Raw genomic sequence first — 22,208 nt, 5'->3', positions numbered from 1 at the left:
CCCTCCCCGGATCGGCAGAGGGGGTGGAGCAGTGACCGAGACAGCTCGGAAGAGTGGGGTAATTGGCCGGGTACAATTGGGCAGAAAAATAAGGGAAGAAAGCCACCAAAAAAAACTGTCTAGTGTTAAGTAACTCTTTAAGGATAACCACTTTGTGACAAAGAACAAAAGAGAAACACATACACACTTACCACAACATAAATGCAATATGATCATGGTCGCAACAGTCATAATGGTGCCATCCTTCCTATCAGCTGCCAGCAGAATGACAGCCAGCTGGGAAATGGCCCTTTAAAGTGGGGGTCTGGCGTTCGAGTGTTTGCCCCCTAGACGGCACCATCAGTAAAATGCCGAATGCCTTCGGTTCCAGGGGTTCTGCTGTTTAGATGACCCCGCAGACACGAGGAAATGCAGCAAGCAAAAAGAGATTTACCTCTCAAGGGAGTAAATCTGTCACAACAAGCCCCGGATTCCACACAGTCCCACAGCTCTTCTGTGGCCATTCTGCATTATACTTGCTGAATATTTCAAGAGGGCTGTGGGTGTATTGTAAAAATCCACAGCCAAGGCGTAACGATTCATAACTGAAGTTAAATTTCCAAAACTGCTACACAGCTTTTAGTTTTTAATCAATTAACTGTGGCTCGAGAGAGAGACAGCCATGATTTGTGGGAAATAATTTTCTCAACTGCGTTACACCCTGACAAAGTTGGAAGGGGTAGGAGGGGAAGGCAAAGTGTAACACATCTGAAGTTGACTGACCTAAATTTGTCTCATCATGGCCACAATACTGGTATGTTAGTGCCGAGGTAAAAACAAAAAAAAAATTCTAAGAAATTAGCTGCGTTTGTTTGAATCTACCTCAATAGATGGTTTGGGTTTGCAACACTGAAAATGGACATAATAAAAGACTTAATGTCTTTCAAATGGTTCAATTTCTTTTTTATTATTTTTTCTGGCACTGTGTATTAATTTTTTTTGGCAATGTGCACCTATCAGGTAGTCTGACAAGGCTGAAGTAAACCCAGAATAGTTATCTATAAGTGCCAGCTGACCCAGTTTTGATCTCAATCCAACTCGTAGATATGATTCAAAACTGCAAGCTCTTCCAACAGTTCAACATGGCATTAAATTATGCCTCATAGCCTGCTGAGGCTCCCACCTGCTATTCCCAATGCCTTCCTGTGTTGGTGCTAGTTTTCTGTGAAGTCAAACAGAGCAGTAGATACCATGACTTTTTTTTTTAAACTATTTCTCTCTTTCCATTACTTTTACACACACACACACGCAGCTTTTCTTTGCGTCTGACCTATATGCCTAATACATTTCCGTGTTCTTTTCTCTTTCTCGTCTGTCTAACCAGTCCACAGACCTGGTCAGCATGGTGTACAGCTGCATTGGGGCTGAAATTGAGGACTCTGACACCAGCAGCACGTACGACACCAAGCCCTTGGACCGTGACGCCGAGAGACAGATAGACACCCAGCAGGACATCTGCACCAACGGACACATCATCTCCTCCGACAGGCCGGCGGACAGACAAACAGAGCCGGGCAGACAGGAGCGTATAGTGCCCCTCTCGCCAAACTCACTGCGAGACAGACAGATGGAGGAGGAGGAGAGACAGAGCATCTTTGGAGTCCCCCATGGGCAGAGGCCAGAACCACCGCCACAGAGCAGCAAGCCCAGTCTGGCCATTATGAGGCAGCGACACCTGCAGGGGAGTTTAGGTACTGCAGCTTTAATAAACCAAATTCTCAACATTGATAACTATTGGGAGGTACCCTTAACTAATAAAAGAGGTAGGTAATACAAGGTTGTATTTTATTTTTGTTTTTATTCTTCCTGCTCCTTTTTGGCCATGGAATGTGTATAATTTTGATTGGTAAATATTTGTATGCAAATCAAAGAAAGTTGACTCAGTTCATCTGGATACAATGTTTATTGACAGATACATTTCATCACTCATCTAAGTGACCTCTTCAGTCCAGAGCGTGCATAAAGACATTTGTATGCAAAGTTACTGTTCAGAGGTTTACATGGAAGTGAGCGAAATAAACATGAATAAATGAAGATAAAAATAACTGTGGAAGAATTCATCCATAAGATATTTAATTCGATATTTAATCTGTGTAATAGAGATAAATCTGTAGAAATCCATTGTGATAATATGGACGGTACTATACTATACAACTACTTTTGAACCCGAACAACAAGGATGCCTTTTATTTGTAAAACTGCAGAGAGTAACACGCAACACATTGCCATCCATCAAAAATTCCAGTAGTCATAAATGTGGTAAAAAAATAAATATGAAAGGATTATAAAATCTAAAACAAAATTCTCAGAACTAAACAAATGTCAAAAGACATTTCTGTTGGAAGTGCATTTTTAGGGCATATGGCAAGCGTAATCCCCTTAGAAAGATCAGTGAGCTCTGGTTCTTAGCAGAGACTGTGATGAGCAGAAGGGCTGCATTCATACTGTAGATCCACTGTTGAATTGGGAATTGGGAGTTAAAAGATCAGTACATAGCCAGCACCCACACCCGAGCCATGCATTAAAAGGATTATAAAAAATGTCAAAAACATAATGGTGTAGAAAGGCTAAAAATTGGCAATGCCATCACATAACCACCATTAGGACTTAGCTGTGTGCAGGAGATGGGACCTGTGATTTATAGTGAGACGCAATGAAAACATGACTGACTCATCTGTCTGCCGCAGATTAAAAAAATCCAACAAATAGCCATATTTTCTATTTTGATTTGAAGAGTGTTTCTGTTCGGCTTATGTTACTAAGCAATAGTGAATCTCAGCAATGTTTTTTTCTACTTTCACTTTGCTTCACATTCAGTATGTGAGCGTAGTTATCTGGACGGTGCAAAGGCAGTGATGTTGCACCTCAGTTTCTTATTCTATGGATCTCCTCTAAGACTAGTGTGAATATTATTACTCTTTATGAAAGACAACTCTATCAAATCAATTGTTAAATCACAAATTGGTACAGCTACTCTGCCAAAATGCAGATTGTTGCAGATGTATAAACAGTACACACAAGGCAATGATGTTAAGTCCTTAAATCAGTCTAGATTAAGCCTGCGTTTCACAAATACATCAGGGGATTTCGATGTCAATTGTGGTCAAACTGATCAATTACTGTTTCTGTCTCCAACAGAAGAAGCAGAAAGGTTGGAAGGAGAGAGGGAAGGGGAAGAAAGTGAAAAGAAGCAAGAAGAGAAACTGAAGCCAAGAGGGCCTGAGGGACAGCGTCCTCCTATTCCTAATAAGGTGTGTGTGTTATTGTTACTGTAGGTGTGCTAACAGCAGCTGTTGTAATAATGATAATGACCAGAAGATAACTCATTTCTATGGCAGCCTTAATGGACACATTGCCAAAAGTACTCTAGTCAAGTCAAATTTAATTTGTGTAGCCCTAAATCACAGTGCAGTCTCAGAGTGCTTTACAATCACATTACACGCTCCAACAGATAAAAATAGGATACGTTCGAATGTACAACACCCTCGATCATAAAACCCTCAGTTCGGATGAGGAATAATGCTACAGAGGAAGAAAGAAGGGCGAATCCTCAGTAAGAGCATCAGAGAAAGGATTTCTCCTCCAGGACAGATAGACATGCAAAGGTGCTTGGTAGACAGAATAGGCGAGCAGTAACAGACAGTGTTGTAGTCGAGTCACTAAACCTCGAGTCCGAGTCGAGTCTCGAGTCCCCAGTGTTCGAGTCCAAGTCCAAGTCCGAGTCACCAAAGAAAAGTCGAGTCGAGTCCGAGTCGAGTCCCCATTACCTGAGTCCGAGTCAAGTCCCTATTACCCTAGTCCGAGTCCGAGTCATCAAAGTTGAGTCTGAGTCGAGTTCCAAGATGGCTCCAGTGATCCACTCGGGCACAGTCAAAGATCTGACATACAAATAAAAAAGGTCTACATTAAACAAAAATGACACAGCTGTCACCATTTCAAAGGGAGTTTATTTACTTTGTGACACGATAGCCAAACAAATGCACACCCACACACTCGCACACATGCACGCGCAAGCATGCGCGCACACACACATTTTTAGAACAGTCTGAATTTCTTTGACATTCTGAACACTGGATGTGCTTCAAAACACATTTGATAGCTGTGAATAGCATGATATTAGCAAATGGTGGAAACAGTATACAGAAGTAAGTTCCACAGCATACAATACATTCATAAAAACTAGTCAAAAGACATTGTCTCTCAGGAATAGTTAGGAACAAAAGGCTGGTGGCACTAGTTTTAAGCATACACGTTGCATTTCAAAAACATAAGATCTGACAGCATGGAACTACTCAACCTTGCACGGTGAGGCCTCATCAAAATGCCTCCATGACTAAATACCCTTTCAATGGGCGCACTGGAGGTAGGGATAGAGAATACCTGTGTGGCAATCTGATAGAGGGTAGGGAATTTGGATTTGTTTTGCTGCCAAAACCTGAGGCACGGGACTGAGTCAGAGTCCTGCTCAGCGATCAAGTTGAGGTATGCAGTCAACTGAGCCTGGCCAGACGGCTTCTTCTCGGTGGAGGAGGGAGTCCTCCTATAGTGGGAGAACATTCTCAACTGCTTCTCAGGAGGAGACTCTGAAAGTTCACCTTCCCCTGGTCCTGTTGCTTCCGCTGCATCTGCTGTTGATACCGCTTGCTTGTCACCCTCTGCCTTTATATACTCTGAAATGAGAGGGGGCATGGGGGACTCATTACAAATATGTTATTGACTAGGCCTACATGACAAATGACACGCCTATGTGCTTTATTGTAACACCTTCAATGATATAAACATCACAACAACCAAATAGTTAATCACTTAACTAACGTTAATCAAAACATTTCTCACCTTTGATCTCAGTCTTCAGCACATCTTTGACGTCACTGTCCAGCTGCACATCATGTTCTAGCCGCTGGAAGCCAAATGCTGGGTCCAACACAGATGCTATGAAGTAGGCATTGGTGAAAGGAAATTTGGTGGGGCCTCTTCCTTCAGCCAGCTCACATCCTGGTATCTTGACTGCACTGAAAACCTCTGCAAACCTTGTTTTCAAGGAGCTCTCCAGATCTCACCAGAGGCCCACAGTATCTGGCTTTTCCTCTTATTTCCTGCAGGTAACAGCGCAGAGTGAGGACACAGGGCACAATCACACTGACGGTGACAGTAGTCTCACCCTGAGTTAGGTTGGTTGCCTCTAAGAACGGATCAAGAACTTCGATCAGTTCTTTAAGCTGAGCATACTCTCGCGGGGATAAGATAAGGCTTTTGTGCCCCACTGATTCCAACACACTGGACAGCTTTTGCATGTCTAAATGCACATAAGCCTTCACCTGCTTCAGAGTGGAATTCCATCGTGTGGCATTCGCTGTTGGAATTGTTGCATCACCAGAACACGCTTCAAAGCAGTCTTTAAACGAGGTGCCACTGTGGAGGAGGTTGGCTGCACGGGATAGCTTTGCTAGGGTGCTTGACAGCCCACTGGTGTCTTTCAGACCATCTTTTATGACCAACTGCAGTGAATGTGTGAAGCATGATAGTCTCTGCATCTTACAGTTCTCAGCCAAAGTGTCATTGACTGTCTGTTGATCTTCTGGCATCAGGTCTTGCCATATTTCATCATCGTCCTCAAATGTGCTGGGATCATGAGCTTCAGCATCACAAGGATCCTCTAGGGGAAAGCTGGCCTGGAAAGCTTTTCTCATGTTGGATGCATTGTCAGTTATGACAAAGTTGATCTATTCCTTAATCAGGTATTCTTCAGCACAGCATTCAAACATCATTGCAATCTTCTCTCCTGAGTGTTTCCCATGCACTCTTTTGCAGGAAAGAAGATATGACTGAAGGCTGAGTTCCTGTTTTTTTAATCCATTGCCACTGTGTGTGCTGTCACTCCAAGGAATGACTGCATCTTTCGATCACTCCAAATGTCTGTGGTAACAGCAACACTCGATGCTTCTGCCAGCTGGTTCTTTATCTGTTCTTTCTTGACTTCCACCATTCCTGGAATGGTCACAGAGGAAATTGTGGATCTTGCTATGGGCCGGTACTGAGGGTCCAGGACATGCAGGAAGTGCTTGAAGTCCTCGTTGTCAACGATGGAGAGTGGCAAGCAGCACTTAATGATTAGATCTTTTACAAGGGCATCACTTATTGCCTTCTGACGTGGATGTTTGAGGTCGTACATCCTTTGCTGTCCATCATTTAAAAATGATGTGATAGTCTTCTGACCTGGAGCAGCTGGCATCACATCTGAAGCAGTGGAGGCACGGTATTCTTGGAACCTAGGGGAAGATAGGATACACACTTTAGCTTGCTGATGCCAAACTGTTTCAAGTAATCTTTCTCACAGCAAAAAATGTGTAACGTTATAGCTATAACAATATGCAATAAAAATACAAATGTTACACATTATACACATAGTGGTTTGAACCATAACCAGTTAAGTTACATATTTAGTTATCTATATAACTAACATTACCATATTAGTAGATTAACTAATGTAAACTAGCTGGATAAATGAAAAGTATGAGAAAAGATACATAATTTATGAGACTAACAGGACAGGGATTAATTAGCAAAACCCAGTCATTTAATTATTGATTTAAGTATGTTACATGCTACCTAGCTGAGCTTTAACTCTCTATCCTCCGTGAGTCTGTACGTTTATTCTGTATGGGTCAGGGAGGGTGTGATTTTGTTAGAAGACAGAGCCAGTTCATAGTACTGTTCAAAAGCTACGTCGCGCGTGTCTATTTTTAGAATTTGGCACACCCAATGCTGCATATATGCAAAGAAAAATATCCCCATATTTACAGTAGCCTATGCGGTGTCACCAATCACGATACGGTTCGGTAGTTTTCGGTACATCGAGGGGGGGGCGGGGGGGGAATGCCACATCCGTCAAATCTTGTACCGTCTCCAGCTCTCAAGAAAACCAGTGGCGGCATCCACATTAGCTTTCTTCAATTAGTCCATTTAGCAAGTAATAGCCTACAATTATTTTTATTTGCATTGTAAAGTTGTGCACATTTTATCAACATTATTTGTGGATGCATATAGGCTAGACTTCTTCCTTCTCCGCACTTGGAGAATATTCATGGCGGAGATCTGCAATGTGCGGATTTGTTATTGCTAGTTAAGATTAATGCTAACACGGTAGTTCAGAGTGGTGTGTTTTTTCCGTTAAGTGTATGCTACTTGGTAATTAGCTAAATGATAAATAAGAAAAATCAGTTTTAATCTCCCTATAACACGAAGACGCTGCGTGTTACTTACCAACTCATCATTCGTACCGAAAGCGAACCGTGCTGTGACTTTTCTGTGCAATGCTGCATTAGCATTCTAACAGTAACGTTACTTAACTTACCTATACAATCTCACTTGGTTCTAGTGATATGATATACCCGCCACACGACCTAACCCAACATCTTGGACCAGTGGTTGAGTTACTTCAGAGGCTATTGTTACCGTAGCTAGATAGCTAGCTAGCTAACGGTAACTGATCACCAACCATATCATCAACTGACTGCATATCACTTACTTTTCTGGGTGCATCCTTGACAGATGTCTGTTGAAGTTTGAGGTTGTCCCGGTCTTCTCCTCAATAGTTCGTTTACATATCGAACATCTAGCAGTGATCTTGCTGGAATTTGTTGTAAAATCTGTGTAAGCAAAGCGCACAATTCGGGGCGTCTCTTTAGGCATCTTTGCGCTACTGAACATGACGGTATGCACGCCACGTGAATCCGCATGTAGGTGGAACACACGTGCCTGCCCTTACACGAAATTGAATAATGTTACAGTATTAATATAGCTATCAATATATTTTAACAGGGCCTATAATTTAAAAAAAAATCTAACAAAAACAGTCTTTATCAATTAAAAAGTCAGAGTCCGGGTCTCCAACTTCCGAGTCCGAATGCAGTAAATTCGCGAGTCCGAGTCCAAGTCCGAGTCATCAGTGCTCAAGTCCAAGTCGAGTCACGAGTCATGACAATCAGGACTCGAGTCGGACTCGAGTCCGAGTCCTGGACTCGAGTACTACAACACTGGTAACAGATTTACAGTAACCACTCAATGAGGCACTTAAAGGAATACTCTGGGGGTTTTTTTGTGGGTTTTTTTTTAACCTAAGCCGTTTTCTTCTCATCAGGAGTCAAACTAAGAGATGGGTAGCAGAATCTTTTAAATTAATTTAGTATTGCACTTGCTTCAGTGGACTGCTGCGGCGCAAGCTGTAATTAAATCTTTCAGCAAATAACATCCACTAAAAGGGCTCTTTTGCAGCACCAACAAGCTCAGAATCGTTTGAGAGGTGTCTGAAAACACCTTCCTTTATGGAAAAGCAAGCGCAGTGATATACCTTTTTTACATTTTCTTTTTTGCACTTCTCTCCAACTCTCTCACACTTCCACTGTCGTCTTCCTGCAACAACTCGATCCTTGTGGGATTACAGAGCGAGACTTGTGCTCCATGTAAGAAATGTATTTATCTGTATAAATCTGATTGATAGTGTATCTAAGGGGCGGCACGGTGGTGCAGTGGTTAGTGTAGTCCCCTCACAGCCAGAAGGTCCTGAGTTCGAGCCCCAGGATAGTCCAACCTTGGGGGTCATCCCGGGTCGTCCTCTGTGTGGAGTTTGCATGTTCTCTCTCTGTCTGCGTGGGTTTCCTCCGGTTGCTCTGGTTTCCTCCCTCAGTCTAAAGATATGTAGGTTAGGTGAATCAGCCGTACTAAATTGTCCCTAGGTGTGTGTGTGTGTGTGTGGGTGGGTGCGCGTGTGTGTGTGTGCGTGCGTGCGTGCATGCATGCATGCATGCATGTCGGCCCTGTGATGGCCTGGCAGCCTGCCAGGAAGACACCAGCATCCCCGGTTTGGATAATGGATGGATGGATTGTATCTAAGGCTTCAAAATGTCCTGAGTCTGTTGGTGCCAAAAAATAGCTCTTTTAGGCTGCTATATTGGATGTATTTTTGGCAGGAAGAGATGTCTTTTTCTAATTGTTTTCTATATGCTTGAAGCATTTTGCTTGCTGTTCATCCACCCTGGGTGCCTTGAGTTTTATGTGCTGGGCACGCCTCATGTTTTCGAGAGATGCCCTGAGTGCCTGGAGTTGAAAAGCTGACTCTCTTGAAAAACATCAACAGAGCTGAACCACCATACGTCACCACAGCTTTTTCTTTGAGCAAAGATGTGGGCCTTCTCAACTGAACGGTTAACAAAGAAAACCAGACTAACCGCTAACTGGGTCCATCAACCACTTAGGTGACTGACTTTCACTTTCCAGAAGCACTAAAGCAAGTTGTCACCACCTCCAGTGCTTTGGGGAAATAAATACGATATTTAACATTAATAAGGAAGTTACTGTAAGTTGGATAGTTAAAGTTGTGTAAGGTAATTCAATTTTTGCTAATATATTTGCTAACAATTGCACACAGGTGATTGACAGGCGACTCTGTGGCTGCCTAGCAACAGCTCGATGCATCTCTGCCAAAAACATGTCCAATCTGATTGGGATCAGGCCTGTTAGGGGATGAAAGAAGCAGTACAGTGCCCCTCAGGTTAAAGCACGTCCAATGTGATCTGAGCTTCAGTAGACACTACTTTCATGAGGGATTAAGTTGCAGCTTGGTTCACAGCAATCGGTTGACGGGTCAGCAGAAACTCTTTAACCGAATCAATTTAAAAGATTCTGCGAGGAGTGTATGTTGAAAAGGTTGAAGGAGTACTTTTAGGGGCTGATGAATGTAGATAATGAGAGAGAAGGTTGGATGATGTTGGGATAGTGAATCAGGAAGTTTGGTGGATTAACTAGGAGGAAGTGAGGGCAGCTATGAAGAGGATGAAAAGTGGAAAGGCAGTTGGTCCAGATGATATACATGTGGAGGCATGGAGATGTTTAGGAGAGATGGCAGTGGGGTTTTTAACTATATTGTTTAACACAATCTTGGGTACTTTTAGGGGCTGATGAATGTAGATAATGAGAGAGAAGGTTGGATGATGTTGGGATAGTGAATCAGGAAGTTTGGTGGATCAACTAGGAGGAAGTGAGGGCAGCTATGAAGAGGATGAAAAGTGTAAAGGCAGTTGGTCCAGATGATATACCTGTGGAGGCATGGAGATGTTTAGGAGAGATGGCAGTGGGGTTTTTAACTATATTGTTTAACACAATCTTGGAAAGTGAGAGGATGCCTGAGGAGTGGAGAAGAAGTATACTGGTACCAATTTTCAAGAATAAGGGCGATGTGCAGAACTGTAGCAACTACAGAGGTATAAAGCTGATCAGCCACAGCATGAAGATATGGGACAGAGTAATAGAAGCTAGGTTAAGAGGAGAGGTGACGATTAGTGAGCAGCAGTATGGTTTCGTGCCATGAAAGAGCACCACAGATGCGATGTTTGCTTTGAGAATGTTGATTGAGAAGTATAGAGAAGGTCAGAAGGAGTTACATTGTGTCTTTGTGGCTTAAGAGAAAGCATATGACAGGGTGCCGAGAGAGGAGGTGTGGTATTATGTGAGGAAGTCATCAGTGGCAGAGAAGTATGTAGGAGTGGTGCAGGATATGTATGAGGGCAGTGTGACAGTGGTGAGGTTTGCAGTAGGAATGATGGATGGGTTCAAGGTAGAGGTGGGATTACATCAAGGATCGGCTTTGAGCCCTTTCTTGTTTGCAATGGTGATGGACAGGTTGACAGACAAGATAAGGCAGGAGTCTCCGTGGACTATGATGTTCACAGATGACATTGTGATCTGTAGCGAGAGTAGGGAGCAGGTTGAGGAGAGCCTGGAGAGGTTGAGGAGAGCCTGGAGAGGTAGAGGTGTGTTCTGGAGAGAAGAGGAATGAAAGTCAGTAGGAGCAAGATGGAATACATAATGCGTGAAGGAGAGGGAGGGCAGTGGAATAGTGAGGATGCAAGGAGTAGATGTGACAGAGGCGTATGAGTTTAAATACTTGGAAGAGATGTGAAGAAGAGAGTGCAGGCAAGGTGGAGTGGGTGGAGAAGAGTGTCAGGAGTCATTTGTGACAGAAGGGTACCAGCAAGAATTAAAGGGAAGGTTTACAAGATGCTAATGAGACCAGCTATGTTGTATGGTTTGGAGATGGTGGCAGTGATGAAAAGACAGGAGGCGGAGTTGGAGGTGGCAGATATGAAGATGCTAAGATTTTTGTTGGGAGTGACAAAGAAGGGACAGGATTAGGAACGAGTATATTAGAGGGACAGATCAGGTTGGACGATTTAGAGACAAAGCAAGAGAGGCAAAATTGAGATGGTTTGGACGTGTGGAGGACAGGTGCTGGGTATATTGAGAGAAGGATGCTGAATATGGAGCTGCCAGAAAAGAGGAAGGCCAAAGAGGAGGTTTATGGATGTGGTGAGAGAGGAAATGCAGGTGGCTGGCATGACAGAGGAAGACGCAAAAGACAGGAAGAGATGGAAACAGATGCACCGCTGTGGTGACCCCTAACGGGAGCAGCCGAAAGTAGTAGTAGTAGTAGTAGTTTAAAAGATTCTGCTACCCATCACTCAGTTGGTATGAAAGGAAAATGGGCCATATAGGTAAAAAAAAAGAATACCGGAATTTTCCTTTATTACACAAAGTTACACTGTAACAATAAAGATATGTCACAAAGTTACATGGTAACAATAAAGATGCAGTACAGTGATCAACCATATCAGAAAAGATTAAATAGATAATCGTCATGCCTCACATGACCACACGTCTCTCCCTCAGCCCAGTGTAGCGACATCGAGAGAGACAACATCCCCCGAGAAGGCCAAGAGCTCCCCCAAAACTTCACCAGCTGTCAGTCCACCCGAAGATCCAAGCAATGACAAGAAGGGCCCACCCCCTGCTCCATCTGCCTCAGCTAAGTCTGCTTTGGAGTCTTCCACCACAGCTGTCAATCAAGAGGAGGGAACCAGTGAGAGCAAAAGCCCAACAACCTCCGTGCCACAAAAGTCTGCAAAACCAGGGTTTGAATCGACAGATCCCGCCACCGCTCAAGGTATCGTTACAATGTTGTAGGCTATGATTAGTAGTAATATAATTAGTAATGGTATCAAGCAATCAATAACTTTATTTTCTCGAGTCCTCCTGTATTGATGTTGGAAAATGTGACAATGATAATGTCGACAATTTTGAAAAATATGATATTGATGATGAGTGATGAATAGTGAGGTATTTTTCATGGAAAGATAATGACAAACAGCAGACAGCCACGAGTGTTGGTGTCATTACAAACAATGGGCTTCATTTATTAACATCCAATTAAAATGTCTATCTATTTTCCAAACTGAATTTTCTTGCTGGATTTACAAAAAGAGAAAGAAGGAAGCTACTTTCTCAAACAGAAGAGTGAAATGGTTTCCGAAAGGCAATAAAAAGAGAGCTTTTCAAAGTCCGAGTTTGACATTATATCAAACTATGTATGATGGCAAACCTCGTTAAATTTAGCAGCGTTTCCTGTAGCAGTACCACTGACATGCCAGAAGAAGAAAATCTGGACAAAATAATAGAAGGTTAATGCATTGACCTCAACACAATGCCGTGTTGGTGACGTAAAAAGAAAATGGTTTGACCTGAAACTGATTGAGATCAGAAAACGACTGTGTACAGACAAAGCGGGTCAGCTGTACAGTGGTAGAGTGATATCTCTATCTATTCAGATGAGCAGAAGTGTCCCTTCATGGCACCCAGATGAGCATGAATGCAATCTATGACATCAATTTACCAGATTACACATTAGGGGGCACTCACAAATGGCTCTGATGTACCAGAACAATGCTCATCTCCATACCAGTTACCAAGAATCCAAGTGCCAAAAGAACCTGGATGTGCAAATTAATGTCAAGGCATCTTTGTGTTAATGTTATTAGATTTGATTTTAAAGTGTGACACAGAATCAGTGGAAGTCATGGCGGTATGTCGAACTGACCTGTGACCTCCACCCCCCCCCCCCCAAAAATAAAACCTGTCCCTAAACACTCATGATTGTTCAAGTGCACTACGCACTAAACCCTTATGGAGTGTGAGGTCAGCCATTGTAAAATATATATATAGGCATACAGAACAGCCTGTTTTTCCCCATTACAGCCTGGCGTTGTGTTTGTGTCATTAATGATGATAGCTTTGCTCTTGGTTTTTATGACTTCATTGTTTTTATGACTTCATTGTTTATACGACGCAAATGCCAAACCTTTAATCAAATTATTGTGCTCTGCATAATTTTCTGCCATTTCAGGTTAATTTAATTAAGTAACTTGTTGACAGAAAGTTGAATCAGTTCCTCTGGACAACATTTATTGTGAGAAACGTTTCATCACTCATCTAAGTGACCTCTTCAGTCTCAAATGGCTGCAGGAATCCCCACCCTTATAAACATGAAAGTGGCATAACGACCGACCCAACGATCCTTTTCATATGCAAATTACCGTGACCATTAACAGAAGTTATAATGGCCGTCTGTACTATTCAGAGGATTGGGGAATAGTTGCAATAACAGCATTGTAAGATAGCAACAGTGCTGTAATTGCAACTTTTCCCCAATCCTCTGTGAATAGTACACATAATACACTTGCCTAAACATGTAAATTGCCCTATTTTATGAGCAGCCCTTGTTCAGTGGCCCCCATTTAAGCCTGAAATAACAACTAGATATGAAATAATAAGATTTATTCATATGCATGGCTGAATGTTAATATTGAATGCATGGGGCATCCGGGTAGCATAGCGGTCTATTCCGTTGCCTACCTACCAACACGGGGATCACCAGTTTGAATCCCCGTGTTACCTCCGGCTTGGTTGGGCGTCCCTACAGACACAATTGGTCGTGTCTGCGGGTGGGAAGCCAGATGTGGGTATGTGTCCTGGTCGCTGCACTAACACCTCCTCTGGTCAGTCAGGGCACCTGTTCAGGGAGGAGGGGGAACTCGGGGGGAATAGCGTGATCCTCCCACGCGCTATGTCCCCCTGGTGAAACTCCTCACTGTCAGGTGAAAAGACGCGGCTGGCAACTCCACATGTATCGAAGGAGGCATGTGGTAGCCTGCAGCCCTCCCCGGATCGGCAGAGGGGTTCGGGGCAGCGAGGGACAGCTCGGAAGAGTGGAGTAATTGGCCAGGTACAATTGGGGAGGAAAAGGGATCCAAATAAATAAATAAATAAAATATTGAATACATAGTTGTACCAATATCTTTCAAATGGCCGAGTAGCATAAAATTTACTCATAATAGATTCTATCAATTTGACAAATTTGACACCAGAAAACTTTCTCTAATACCACACTGTGTGTAAACACCTTTATGGACAATCTGCATAGAAAGCCATTCGGATCCAGCTTGATGAATGAGGCCCATTGTTAGGACAGTGAGGTGGAGAGGATGATGATGATGATGATAATGATGGTGATGATTGTTTCATAAAGTAGCTGAGGAAGAAGGAGCTAATGGATTTCTGCCAAAGTCACATCACAGCAGGAAAGCTAACTCATGTGACATAGGTATGCACGACTCTATTTATGGTGTTCACGTCTCTACTGCATGCCTTTGAGTCAATGTGTACAATTTCTACATGGACACAGGACACATTGTACGATATGCATTTGTACATCATGTTCAGTTATACACATGTATACCTGGACCTGATGCATATCTCAGTCCACAATATCCCTCTTGCTGTTTTTGTTTATAATTCATAACATTGACGCGATGTCTTTGTTATATATTATCAAATGAAAATGCTGTGTGACAGCTGGTCTTTGCTTATTTCGTGTGATCACAAATGTCCAGAGCTTCATTCCAACCACACCTGCTTTCGTGCACACCGCCGTGTGTGTGTGTGTGTGTGTGTGTGTGTGTGTGTGTGTGTCCTGTGCCATTTCCATTCAGGCATGGAATGGGACAGTCCCAGTGATCTGGAAAGGTCCTCAGATCGCAAAATCCCCATGAAAAAGCCCTGTTTCCCCCAGTACAGAAACAGATCTCTGGACTACCCTGCAGGGACCAGGTGTATGTATCTGTTTCTCTCTACTCTGACTGCACATGTATGCACTGTATGAAAGTATTGCATGGCTGAGCGTCGTTATTAAATGACATGTTGACATGCATGATTCACAAAAAGTGGAATCTGGTCATCAGGACACGTTTAGTGAGAGAAACGTTTCATCATTCATCTAAGTGACCTCCTCAGTCTAAACTGACAGCAAGTATCCCCACCCTTATAAACAATACAGTGGCATAACACAGAAGGTTACCAGCAAGAGTTAAAGGGAAGGTTTACAAGATGGTAGTGAGACCAGCCATGTTATAGGGTTTGGAGACAGTGGCACTGATGAAAAGACAGGAGGCGGAGCTGGAGGTGGCAGAGTTGAAGATGCTAAGATTTTTGTTGGGAGTGATGAAGAAGGACAGAATTAGGAATGATTATATTAGAGGAACAGCTCAGGTTGGACGGTTTGGAGACAAAACAAGAGAGGCAAGATTGAGATGGCTTGGATGTGTGGAGGAGAGATGCTGGGTACATTGGGAGAAGGATGCTGAATATGGAGCTGCCATGGAAGAGGAAAACAGGAAGACCAAAGAGGAAGTTTATGGATGTGGTGAGAAAGGACGTGCAGGTGGCTGGTGTGACAGAGGAAGATGCAGAAGACAGGAAGAGATGGAAACGGTGATCCGCTGTGGCGACCCCTGACGGGAACAGCCGGAAGTAGTAGTAATAATCATTACATTCATATAGCACTTTTCTAGACACCCAAAACACTTCACATTGAAGGGGGAAAATCACTTCAACCACCACCAATGTGTAGCACACACCTGGGTGATGCACGGCAGCCATTTTGCACCACAACGCTCACTACACATCAGCTTTAAGTGGAGAGGGAGGAATCATTGAGGCAATTACATGGGGGGATGATTAGGTGCCCAGATGGAGAGAGCCAGGTTGGGAATTTTGCCAGGATACCGGGGAACTCCCTACTCTTTGCAATAAGTGCCATGGGATCTTTAATGACCACAGTGAGTCAGGACCTCGGTTTAACGTCTCATCTGAAGGACAGCATCTCCAACAACACAGGGTCCCCGTCACTTCACTGGGGCATTGGGATTTGATATTTGTTGTTTTTATTAGGGCCAGAGGGAAGACTACCTCCTACTGGCCCACCAACACCACTTCCAGCAGTAACTCAGTTTTCCCAGGAGGTCTCCCATACATGTACTAGCCAAGCCCACACCTGCTTAGCTTCCGTCATTTGGCAGAGCCAGGATACATGTTGGTATGGCTGCCTATAAGGGTGGGGATACCTGCAGTCAGTTGAGAATGAAGAGGTCAATTAGATGAGTGATGAAACGTATGTCATAAACGTGTCCAGATGAACTGATTCCACTTTCTGTGATTTCCTTACCTGGATTATTGAGCATGCATAAAGACAATGTGCATGATTGTTCCACTATCTTTCAAATGGCTGACTGGTGTTAAAGGGAACATATCAGAGAAAATATACACAGTGGATTCAGAAAGTATTCACCTCCAATTATTTCTTGTTTTGCTGTTTAAAATCAAATTAAAATATATTCAAAATATGCTTTTCTACCCCTATGAAATAATTCTCTATCATGTCAGAATGAGATTAATTATTAAGAAGTCTTCAGAATTACTTGAAGATGGCGTACTGTAACTGATAAGCAATCATCCTCTTTGTATGAACAAGTTAAATTGGGCCTGGCGTATTGATTTTCCTTGAGCGAGTACACTAAATACGTTAACAAGCTTATGTTGGTTTTGAATCCACCTGTGTTCATTTGTGTGATTGCCATCACCAACTTTGTGTGGTGTCACAACTGAAATATGAGATGGGATCAGTCCTGCTGTCATTAAGACTGAGGAATCACCTTTGGAACTTAAAGATAAAGTTAAAATAAAAGACTGGCAGAACTTTATTGGACCTTCCCAGGATCACCATAAAGTCCATGGGGGGAAAAATGGAGCAGTCCAGGTGCTACCAAGATCAGGCGGTCTCACCAAACTGAACAACCATGTGGATGGCACAGTGGTTAGCGCTGTCGCCTCACAGCAAGAAGATCCTGGGTTCGAACCCCAGGGGGTCATCCCAGGTCGTCCTCTGTGTGGCGTTTGCATGTTCTCCCCATGTCTGCGATGGGTTTTCTCCGGGTGCTCCAGTTTCCCCCACCATCAAAACGACATGCATGTTAGGGTTAATACTCCTGTCTGTGCCCCTGACCGAGGCATGGCAAGACAAACTGGAGTTGGTCCCCAGGTGCTGCACGGCAGCTGCCCACCGCTCCTAGCTACACAGCTAGAATGGGTTAAATGCAGAGAGGAATTTCCCCACAGGGATCAATAAAGTATCTCAAAATCAAATCAAAAACAAAAAAACGGACAAAAAAGGACAATTGTCAGAGAAGTGACCAAGAGACTGGCCACAATGGTCAGAGGATCTATTTACAGAGCTCCTTGGCTCTAGATGAAGGAGAAATTATCCAGATATTAATAATCTCTTTAGCACTTCACAGATTGGACCTCTGGGAGAAGGACTAGAAGGAATCCACTCCTCAGAAAGGCCAAAATGAAGCAAGACCTGGAGATTGTTTAAATAGCCATGTGACATAAAAAGTATTTTGTGGTCTGATGAGATTAAAGTTGAGCTATTTGGCCCGAAATCGAATGATATGTTTGGCGCAAACCAAACTCAGCTGGACACCCATGATGCAGTGTTGTTGCTTTTCAGCAGAAAGGACTGTGAAGCTCGTTGCTGTCAGGAGCAAGACGGATGGAGACAAATCCTTCAGGAGAACCTGTTTTGGTCAGCAAGAGATTTGCGTTTACATTTCCTCATTTGGGAGATGCTTTTACACATAGTGACTTATAAGAGTCAGCAGTTAGTAGATCAATCCGAGTGTCACCATGTTTCAGGTGAAGATTCATCAAACTACTAAGGAAAGCTGTAAAATCTGACTTTGAATGGGGGAAATGGGCTTTATAAAAACAAAAAGAAATCCAAAATTTAACTGCAAAGCTTCAACACATACTAGCTGAGAAGACTGGCAGCTGTAATTGCTGCCAACAGCTTTTCTATGAAGTATTGACTCTGTGGGAGTCGGTCCTTTCATACATGAGAATTGTAAGCTTTTCATTTCTGAAAACCAACAAAAGCAAATGTCCTTGAATAAAAGAAAAATCCTTTGTAAATGTGTTGAACTAATTATGGTGGTGAATAGAGTCAAAAAAACATTTCCATGCTTTTCAATTTGGAGCTGTGACAGGACCGGAAATTGAACAAGTTTAAGAGGAGTTTACTTTCTGAGGGCATTTTGTGCTTGTGTCTGTAGCTGGCAGCCAAAATTTCATCGTCTGATTTAAGAAACTGGGTCAGCGTTTCCCAACCCAGTCCTCGTATACCCCCCCCCCGCCCCCTGCAGTTTGTCACTGTAACCCTGCATACTGTATGCCGGCCTGCATGTACTTAATCAACCAATCATATTACAGCGCCTCATTGTGTCAGGTGTGCCAAACCTGACATAATGAAGTGCTGATTGGTTGAGCCAGTTTAAACAGGCCCGCCTATTCGGGTAAAGAAAATCTGTGGGGGGGGGGGGGGCTGTTGACTTGATTGGGAAACACTGAACTCGATGATTTCACCATTTCCGGAATGAAAGCCCTGAACACCACTTCCACTTTGACCGGAGTTGATATCTTTTGACGGCGTGTTCTATTATTGAGCTAATTGGTGGCCATTTTTAGCTGGTTGAACACCACCCTTGATACGGAGCCATTTAGCATCCGTCACGAGAGCCCTGGGGCGCTGTCATTCAATGGGCAGCCATGACAGCGCAAAACTGCCGCCAATTATTTCTATATGACAGATCTCCCTCTCAAAAAGGGATCATTTGCCATCACTGTGAAAATGATAAAGGGGTCTGTGCGTCACAAATGGGAACATAAAAGTCAGTTAAATGGGATGTGTGCTACTACACCAAACTGACAGCCTGCCACGGCCTCACATACTAAGTTGTGGGCACACAACCATTTGACTTTTGCAGGCCCATAAAGTCAAGACTTTGGTGTAAAGTTAAATTTCAGAGCAACATGTGCTGTGTCACAGGGACTACTTAAAATTAAAATGATAAAATTAGCCTTTTTGCCCTGAATTTGAAGCTGGACACAGTGCAAAAAAGATGACTGACATTCAACTGATTTTCCTATTTCTCACCCCCTCTCCTTTATTTATTTATTTGTTTGTTTGTTTGTTTGTTTGTTTTTGTAGGTCTGGATGGTTCCCAGCATGGTAACAGCGACGTGTTATGACAGCACCAGTGGACAGAGGGAGACGTACCAGGAGGAGGAGAAGGTTTGAAAATGGAGGAGTGGAGAGAGACAAGCTTTTAAAACTGCAGCTCAGTTGATGTAAATTCAGTGGCGGTTATTCTTTCTACATGTGTAAACATTTGTTGTTGAACATGCATGTACACTTTACATTTTTCTTTGGTTGCACTTGCTATGCTTTTCTCAGGCACAAGGGATGTTCAAAACCACATAATTATCTTTCTGTAGAGCCTGACACACACACACACACACACACACACACACACACACACACACACACACACACACACACACACACACACAGACTATTTTTATTACATCCTTCCATATGCTCATGCACTATTGCTTTATGCATTTCTTACTGTACAAGAAGAGTTAATATTGAAGATAGACTGTCTTTCTCATCTTCTCCCCATCTTAAACTGACAATCTGTGACTCTGCGGCTTACTGTATGAGTGAATTTTTAATTTATTCTACGGGAATATGTAAATACTGAAATATAAATCAGATAACTGCACTAATCTTTGTGAATCTACCTGTTACAGACTATGTTTTTATCTGTGGTAATATTACTGTTGATTTAATAAGTGTATTTTAAGTATGCTTTTGGTGTATGCTGACTATGAAAAATGAGAAAATGTTGTGTATCATGCACGCCACTATCACCGTCTCTCTAAGAGTATGGAGCAATGGAACATTTAAGGTTTTAATCTCATTTTACAGGCCCGGAAATTAGTATATTTTCTAAAAATGCTTCTATGAATAATAATGATAATAAATAAAAATTGTCTTTCCAATATGAACTGGGTGGTTGCAAAGTTTTCATATTCTTCAAATGTGTATTAATTGCACATTAACATTTCACACGTTTACATCTGTGAGTAGTTGTAGCCTTATCCAAAGTGACCAACACTTGCAATAATGGAAGAATAATTACATTTCCAAAATAACACAACAAGCAGCCAGCAGTGGGGAACCAAGGCTTCCATGCCAGGGTGCCCTGACAGTTGATGGAACCACTTATTTACCCCCTAGAATCAAATTGTCTGAAGTAAATGAACTGTACGGCAAACAGAAATGGGTTTTCAGGTCGTGACAGGCTAGCTGTGGGCACGAAAGGACACTTGAGAGATGAGGAAACTGACCGAACCAAATGGAGAGACTGAATCATCTGTATCATCCTTAATGGTGCAGTGTATTCCGACGTCACTTAGGACTTCAGTTTGCATTCATCAGGACATATTTGGCAGCGCTTCATAATGAGTTGCTGTTAACGGTGATTAGTAAATAAGTAATGGGGAATATATTGGCTTGTTCACACTCTTGTTAACATTACCAGATGGCTTCAAAATACTAATCTCATTAATACGGCTCGCTCGCAATGTTGTGTCCAGTGTTTTGTTCCTTCGTTATATGTAAACGTAAATGGGCTATACAAATAAGATTGACGTGGCTTAACCTCCCCTTGATAGCACTTAGCAGACAAGACTGTCTGGACCAAAAGATTTGTCCTAACCATAACCATGTTAAGTCTGTTTGCCCAACATTAACCTTCAGGTTCCAAAACGCAATGTCTAAACTGTAATTTAAATTCTGTTTTTATATTTTCTTGGTTTTTTTTCTTCGTTAAGCTAATTAAAAGTTAAATCCTAAGCCATCTGCTCATTTTAATAAACGTGTAAGAGCTTAAAGGGGCCCCATTATTCTGACCATGACCACTGCTTGTTGCTGACACCATCTGAAGTCCTGCATTATTTGGCCAGCAGGGAGCAGTATAGACTAACAGCTGTGTGCGCTGTCACCGACCTGGTCTCAATCAGGCCCCTCGGTGTCTGATGCCGACGCACAAATCAGCTTTGAGCGTCCGTGCTGAACCTCAGCGTAAACCCTCCGCGGAGATATCTAACGCCTCTATTCACTCCAATATTAACCCGACCGCGGCGTTATACGACGCGTTACCACCACCCGGAAGTTAGTTGAACACCCCTCACGTCTCATACAGAGTGACTTGTGCCTTTTTTTTACCTTTTTTTTAATGCAAAAAATACATACTTGTGCTTCAGTATCAGACGCCGAGGGTCGTGACGAAGCGTCGGTATTTGCCGACCTGATTGAGAACAGGTTGGTGTGACCATAGGCGTCAGCAGCGCCCGTTAAGAGGATGAAGGTACAGCCGTTGCATTAATGGCGTGGCGAATAGTCACGACTCCGCGTTAGTCACCGGTGTTATGATGCCCGGTTAGCGGATGAGATCATTTCAGTGTGGTGGCCTCGGGGTGACTGGTCTGCCGGATCTTGACAACTTGCTAATAAGGGAAATCAGCTCCCAACTGTCAGAATAAATATTCTCATTAATTAGTCGGCTACCGGCTCTTGCATATAAATGCCATACCCAGGATGAACAGATTCTGTCGTGGCTTTGTTTTTCTCTTGCTCTCGCCAAAGGTGAACCGAGGTAAACTCAAAAGTCGTTCACACAAACAATGGTTGAGAACACTTGTTCTGACGCGTCAGAGGCTCAAGTTTTATTTTATATGCAGACACCATTGTAGTCATTTCAACAAGCATGGCCTTTAATCATCTTCATCATTTTTCTTGGTTAGATCAACACACACACGACACCATCATCATCATCACCGCCGCTTCCTGTGGCTCTGTCTTACCATACATTCCTATTTAACGTTATTGTTACTTGCATTGATACAAGTGTGTGCATGTGTGCATATTACGGTCACTTATCTGCATCCAATCCAGCACAGTAATGTACGTAGCTAGATTATGGAGAAAGATGTGATGGCCTGGCGGCCTGTTCACCCCGCGACCCTGAGAGCAGGATAAG

General features: G+C 43.0%; 1 protein-coding gene across 1 annotated transcript in view; it reads left to right on the top strand.

Annotated features, from left to right (window-relative positions):
• Window positions 1-21,818, top strand: part of carmil3 (capping protein regulator and myosin 1 linker 3) — a 130,098-nt gene extending 108,280 nt beyond the window's left edge. The window contains exons 35-41 of the mRNA XM_056293867.1: window positions 1,364-1,730; window positions 3,178-3,296; window positions 11,803-12,037; window positions 14,459-14,530; window positions 14,919-15,038; window positions 21,433-21,490; window positions 21,815-21,818. Of these exons, the coding sequence (XP_056149842.1) occupies window positions 1,364-1,730; window positions 3,178-3,296; window positions 11,803-12,037; window positions 14,459-14,530; window positions 14,919-15,038; window positions 21,433-21,490; window positions 21,815-21,818 (975 nt within the window). The remainder of the gene's footprint in view (window positions 1-1,363; window positions 1,731-3,177; window positions 3,297-11,802; window positions 12,038-14,458; window positions 14,531-14,918; window positions 15,039-21,432; window positions 21,491-21,814) is intronic.
• Window positions 21,819-22,208: the final 390 nt, after the last annotated feature.

Source organism: Lampris incognitus, chromosome 14 (assembly GCF_029633865.1).
Source record: "Lampris incognitus isolate fLamInc1 chromosome 14, fLamInc1.hap2, whole genome shotgun sequence".
Lineage (NCBI taxonomy): Eukaryota > Metazoa > Chordata > Actinopteri > Lampriformes > Lampridae > Lampris > Lampris incognitus.
Note: the sequence above shows the minus strand (reverse complement) of the source record. Positions and strands in the feature narration are given on the sequence as shown.